Genomic DNA, 6,997 nt, shown 5'->3' with positions numbered 1-6,997 from the left:
ACGCGAATGGTCGGTATGGAAATGTCACATCATTGAATGCTGTACACAAGGAAAAGTTTGTATGTATTATAGCGCAAGTCTCTTAAGGTAGCACTGCCATGATGGTATTTGAATGCCAGCTACCTGCTATTGACGAATGTCCCACGAGTGGATGTAAGAATCTAGTTGTCCTCCATTGCTATGTGACGAACCCGGAAGCTCAAACGCAGCCGTTCAATCCCGCCAAGTATACCAAAATGGCACTTGAACGGGATGATTACCTGTATATGTATAGTCGGTATAGTAAATTCAATTGAGCATGACCAACCCACAAATGGCAGCTGTGGCCCACAGCGAGCTTAGCTAAGCTTAGTCTAGCGGGGGGCTTTCACTAACCTAGAGTAGCGACACCTGCAACCTTCCATGCATACATAGGAGAGGGTGGGACGGATGTACCTTTGTTATGTATGTATGAGCGAGGCAGTACGTGGTGCGTGGGTAGTTGTAGTTGGGCGTGGTACGTGGCTCTGCAAGGACCCCCGAAAACAGCCCCTGGTCAGTCCAAGTTGGGTACTAGGATTCCGAAATGTCCCAGTGCACCCACCTAGCAAAGCAGTTAGTTTAATGTTTCGTCAGCTCCAAAGTGTCCTCACATGCAGGCATGCAACATCACTGCCTTCGATAGGCGAATACCACGACATTAGAGACCATATCGCAAACACCAAAACCAGCAGTCCCTTTTCTTCCTTCTCCCTCTTACTTTCGCATAGCCCATTTTCTCTGCAGCCGGCCTCCGCCTCTTCACAGCCGCCCGGCCCAGAGGTGACCGTCTACGTTTCTGACCCGTTAGTCTCGGATAGGCCTCCGTCGAACCTTCCTTGCGAAACACCAGCACTACCATACCTGCAGGCAGCATCTTCGTGCTTCCTCTGGGGGATGACCCCGACGCGGGAATGCCGTCCTCAAGCCCTTATCGAGCAACGGAACCGCCAGATTCGCCGGTCCACGACTCCGATTCAGATGCCGATTTAGACCTGCAAGAGCTCGATCCCACCACCTCGTCGCACAGCACGAGCAGCAACCTCCTAGGACGCAACTCGAGCCCCGAACAACGCGCCCCGCGCATTGCGCTGCGGAACCTTCGTATGGGCGGGTTGAGGCGGACCAGTGGTAGGACAAGACGAGCCTATGGCGACCTCGGACACAACAGGGACGGAGACGAGGATGCCATGGGCCTGCTGGACGACGGAGACGACCAGCCACAGCGCTATTCCGACGGGAGCCGGAGCGCCGGCGATGACGCCCCTTTACTGAACGAAGGCGCCCATGGCTCCCGACGGAAGAGGTCCCTGTCCTTTGCCGGTGACAGCATGCAAAAGTTGGGCGCCTCTCTCCGGCTACCGAGCTTCATGTCAAATGCCAGCACGACGCGAGACGACAACGAAGATGCGGTCGAGCAGGAGGAAGATGATCCGTCGGCGTCTCGAATTGTAGCAGTTGGATCCTCGCAGTTGACTCGTTATCCCCCGAACGTCGTGTCCAACGCCAAATACACGGCTTTCACCTTCCTCCCCGTCACCCTATACAACGAGTTCTCTTTCTTCTTCAACATGTACTTCCTGCTAGTAGCCTTGTCCCAAGCTATTCCACAGCTGAGGATAGGCTATCTAAGCACATATATTGCACCTCTAGCTTTTGTGCTTATGATTACTATGGGCAAAGAGGCTTTTGACGATATCGCGCGGCGGAGACGAGATAACGAGGCCAACTCGGAGGAATATGCAGTGCTGCGCTTCGATGAACCAGGGAGCCAGAGCTACCCTGCCTCGCGCTCGCCGCGGAACTTGAAGTCATCGTCGATGCGTAAAAGCCAAAAACGGTCTTCGAACCGCGACAGGCTGTCCGACATCCAGGAAGAGGAGGAGCAGGCAGAGGGATATGGCCTCGGTCAACCATCGTCTTATGTAGAGGAGATCAGCAAAAAGTCCAAAGATCTACGCGTTGGTGATGTTTTGAAGCTCAGCAAGGGGCAACGCGTACCCGCAGACGTCGTGATTCTCAAGTGCCTGACCACGGAAGTCTCAACGGTGCCTATTGATCACCTCGAAACGGTCCAAGAGGAGTCGCTTCTTGTCGACACGGACGAGGACAATCAGGCTTCCGGCAAGGGCAAAGAGGCTGAACAGGTCCAAACACCCAGCGAAGGTAACTCGAATGGAGAGACTTTTATCAGAACCGATCAGCTGGATGGTGAGACAGACTGGAAATTACGATTGACCTCTACCCTGACGCAGAAACTACCCATCGAGGAGTTGGTCAGGTTAAGAGTCACCGGGGGCAAGCCAGATAAGAAAGTGAACGAATTCATCGGCACTGTCGAATTGATGCCATCGAGACAGCAGGCACTTGACCCGTACCCGGATGAGGGCACCCAAAATGATAGGAGCAACTCAGCCCCACTATCAATCGACAATACAGCGTGGGCCAACACTGTCATTGCTTCCCAGGCCATTACTCTCGCAGTCATCGTCTACACCGGTCCTCAGACTCGTTCCGCACTGTCGACATCTCCCTCACGATCGAAAACAGGTCTTCTAGAGTACGAAATCAACGCTTTGACCAAGATCCTCTGCGCCTTGACTTTGGGCATATCTATCGTTCTGGTAGCGTTGGAAGGCTTCGGCAATACCGAAGGAAACGTGTGGTACGTCAAGATCATGCGATTCTTGGTCTTGTTCTCGACAATCGTCCCGATCAGTTTGCGAGTCAATCTGGATATGGGCAAGAGTGTGTACTCGTGGTTTATTCAACGCGATCCAGGTATCCCTGGGGCGGTTGTGCGGACAAGTACCATTCCGGAAGACCTAGGAAGAATCGAGTATCTTCTCAGCGACAAAACAGGAACACTGACTCAAAATGAGATGGAGATGAAGAAAATCCATGTTGGTACCGTGTCGTATGCCAATGAGGCCATGGATGAAGTATCTGCATATGTTAAGCATGTTTTCGCCAGTACAGCTACCGAGTCCACACTGGTCTCTCCATCGTCGTCTTACAGTACAACAGCTGGAGTCACCGCGACCCGTACAAGACGCGAGATCGGATCAAGAGTGCGTGACGTCGTTCTAGCATTGGCCTTGTGTCATAACGTCACTCCAACCACGGAAGAGGAAGACGGCCAAACTGTGACATCTTACCAAGCTTCTTCGCCCGATGAAATTGCTATTGTGCGGTGGACCGAATTAGTTGGACTTCGTTTGGCATATCGCGACAGACAGAGCATGACCCTCGAGTCGACCGACACTGGCAAGATAGTCGTCAAGGTCAAGATCTTGGATGTCTTTCCTTTCACTTCGGAAGGCAAACGTATGGGAATCGTCGTTCAATTCTGGGAGCAAGCTCACAACGCGCCGCAAATGGACAATTCTGAGATCTGGTTCTACCAAAAGGGCGCCGACACGGTCATGTCCTCTATCGTCGCCGCCAATGACTGGCTTGATGAGGAAACTGCCAACATGGCTCGCGAAGGTCTGCGAACTCTGGTAGTCGGCCGCAAGAAATTATCCGCTGTGCAGTATCAAGAGTTTTCCAGCAGCTACCAAGACGCTTCTCTTGCCATTAATGGCCGCGATGCAGGGATGCAAAAGGTTGTCTCCGAGTATCTGGAGCGTGATCTTGAGCTTCTGGGCGTCACTGGTGTCGAGGATAAGCTTCAAAGAGACGTCAAGCCATCTCTGGAGCTCCTTCGCAACGCGGGCATCAAGATTTGGATGTTGACTGGCGACAAAGTCGAGACTGCCCGCTGTGTTGCCGTCAGCTCAAAATTGGTCGCACGTGGCCAGTACATCTACACCATCACGAAGTTGAAGAGGAAGGATAACGCCCAGGATCATCTCGACTTCCTCAGGAGCAAGACTGATTCTTGTCTACTGATTGACGGCGAAAGTCTCGCTCTGTTCCTTACCCACTTCAGGACCGAGTTCATCTCAGTGGCTGTGCATCTTCCAACCGTTGTTGCATGTCGATGCTCGCCTACGCAAAAGGCCGAGGTTGCCAAACTCATCCGTGAATATACTAAGAAGCGTGTCTGCTGTATCGGTGATGGTGGAAATGATGTGTCCATGATCCAAGCAGCAGATGTCGGTGTCGGTATCGTTGGAAAAGAGGGACGACAAGCCAGTCTGGCTGCGGATTTCTCGATCGAGCAGTTCTGCCATCTGACCAAGCTCCTCGTCTGGCATGGCCGGAACAGCTACAAACGAAGCGCCAAGCTTGCTCAGTTCGTTATTCACCGTGGTCTTATCGTTGCCGTGTGCCAGACAATGTACAGTATTGCGATCAAGTTCGAACCCGAAGGATTATACATTGTAAGCCGTTCTTTTCCACATCTTGAGCCTATATCAGCTAACACATTCCGTAGGATTGGCTCATGGTCGGCTATGCCACTGTCTACACTGCAGCTCCCGTGCTATCCCTGGTCCTGGATAAGGATGTCGACGAGAACCTAGCAAATCTATATCCAGAACTCTACAAGGAGCTAACCTCGGGGCAATCTCTGTCTTACCGCACCTTTTTTGTTTGGGTGTTTGTCTCCATCTACCAAGGCGGCATGATACAAGGCCTATCACAAATCCTGACCGAGGTCGACGGGCCAAGAATGGTTGCAGTCAGTTATACAGTCCTGGTCCTGAACGAACTGATCATGGTCGCCATGGAAATCACGACTTGGCACCCGGTGATGATCATAACCATCGTGGGCACGTTCTTGCTCTATGCGGGATCAGTTCCTTTCCTCGGTGGTTATTTCGATCTAGACTTCATTCTCACTTGGTAAGTACTTGACAGTCACGATTTTGTGATAAACCGCTAACCGCAGGACAGGGGCTTCGTATGGCGCGTGTTTGCCATTGGGGCGATTTCACTTATACCACCGTATGCGGGCAAACTGATCAGAAGGGCAATGAAGCCGCCATCGTACAGAAAGGTTCAAGGGATCTAATGCACATGCGGAGGCTCTGCATTGTTCCGAACTAAAGTATCGCATTGCTTGGCGTTTGGGGGTTTGGTTCGTCAACCAGCTGCATCATCATGGTTTTCCTTATTTTCGATTTTGGTCATTTAACGAACCTATTTGTACATAGCGTATTGTAGCTGTGGCAAATACCCCTCAGAGTTCTTTTGTTTCAAGTTGGGAGTGTACGCGGCTACGGGTGCATTCCGCTCCGCAGTTTATACAATGGGCAAGAATGTTCACTACACAGTAAAGCAGTCAAGCTGTCGGCACGAAAGTTCAACGAAGTCGCATACAACCAAACATCGATGGGCTTGACATAACAGTTCACCCTGTCCCGTATTATAGTTAGAAGCAGATGCTAAGTTTAGTAACCCTCAAAGGCTAATTCCATATTCTTGGAAAGTCTGAATGCGGGTTGATGTTGTCCATCAGGAATCCACCTTGTAACCTTTATGAGCTTTCAACTTGTTCAGCACGGGCCAGGGTTGCAACTTGAGCCTCAAAGCGCGGCCAGTCATGATTACGCAATTCAGCGAGCATGCTACCGAATGCTTTTCGCTCCACCGGGTCCTCTACCCGTCCACCATCTTATGTTCCAACAATCACCAGGTTCAAAGCGTGAGGTTGGCAGGTTGGTCAGCACGGTTGGGGGGGTGGCCCCGACGACCTCGGTACCCCTGACATTACTGGGTGGCCCCCCACTGGAGCTTTCTTGATATGATGTCATTCAATATTCGTAGCACTTGCAAGTTGCCAGGTCGCAACCCGCTCATCCACGAAACTGGAGATCAGCTCGAGGCGGATCAGCTGATGCTCCACAGAATCGAAGACAAGTTTGCGGTGCCCCGCGAAAAAGCTTTCGGTCATACAGTACATAGCAATGCACCCCATGACGATCTGTCGAGTCGAGATCCTTTTAATTCGGTGGTATTAACGGCGAGTGTCAACGACGCATGCAGCGGCTGAATTCGGGAGTAGCGGGACATTCTAGAGGGAGAAAGAAATGGAAAGAAGAAAAAGACGGAGTTGCCGCGCTGTTGGGGGTCGCAATGGCTTTTTCACGATGGAATTTCTGCTGCAATTAAAGCGAATTCTTGGAGTCTGGCCCCCCTTCGCAGCAGCCCAAAGCAACCGAGACTAGCAGGGGTCAGACAAATACGAACGTCGCGATCATCGTAGATGGCTTTAGAGACTTCAGAGAGAACAAGCTCTTAAGGTGCGGCGTCGCCAGAATCCGGAAGCTTAATCATATTGTGCACGCAGTGGCTTCACGTTTTCCTGCAGCATGTTTAAAAAAATAAAAAATAAAACCTGTCGCATTGCGCATGCGCCTTGAGTAATGCTCGGCGGAAACTATGAAAGGTCTGAATGCGGGATGGGTTGCAATTTAACGGCAACTCTTTCGCCAACACGGCCAATGGGTCTGGATTGTGCTTGTAGGTCATCGAGATGCCGGCTAGCTGCCGCGAGACAGGGGTATAACAGCGAGAATATCACAGCGTTGAAGTGAGCCTTTTTGTTGTGCGTGTTCTCAATCAATCTACAGGACTTGCTTGGTACTAGGCTCTGCTGTGTATTCAAACAGTTCACCGTTTTCCTCCCGAAAAATAAAACGTATAGCCCTAGCGAGGAGAACGGCAGCAAGAAGGGTCCAGGAAAACAGGTCACAATGGCAAGCAGTCGGACCAATTGCATCCACGAAACTATCTCGATCTAATGCGGGATTTGACCCCTTGGGGAAATTTGGGACTAGACTGCCTAGCGCATGAAAGCTCGTCCCATGAGCTCTACTGTGGTACGTAGTACTTAGTAGCGCAGCTACATAGTACCGAGGAGCGACATCTGGCCAACCACCAGCATTCGCACAACACCAAGTGGGGCATGCCGGGGGGGAGCTCGACTGCAGTGTGATGCCATCTCCTCATGGTCGCTCCAGCGAGCTCCAGGTCGCGGTTGCTGGATGATCTGCTTCTGGGGTGATTTTCTGCCATCCCTCACCTCTCA

At 51.6% G+C, this 6,997-nt stretch overlaps 1 protein-coding gene across 1 annotated transcript; it reads left to right on the top strand.

Moving 5' to 3' along the window:
- Positions 1-932: 932 nt before the first annotated feature.
- On the top strand, positions 933-4,978 carry BKA67DRAFT_515404 (uncharacterized protein; the record flags this gene model as incomplete). The annotated part of the gene is made up of 3 exons (XM_046097724.1): positions 933-4,346; positions 4,400-4,809; positions 4,861-4,978. The coding sequence occupies 3 exons, from the start codon at positions 933-935 to the stop codon at positions 4,976-4,978; spliced, it is 3,942 nt and encodes a 1,313-aa protein (XP_045959308.1).
- Between the last annotated feature and the right edge of the window lie 2,019 nt (positions 4,979-6,997).

Source organism: Truncatella angustata, assembly GCF_020726525.1.
Source record: "Truncatella angustata strain MPI-SDFR-AT-0073 chromosome Unknown BKA67scaffold_3, whole genome shotgun sequence".
Lineage (NCBI taxonomy): Eukaryota > Fungi > Ascomycota > Sordariomycetes > Amphisphaeriales > Sporocadaceae > Truncatella > Truncatella angustata.
Note: the sequence above shows the minus strand (reverse complement) of the source record. Positions and strands in the feature narration are given on the sequence as shown.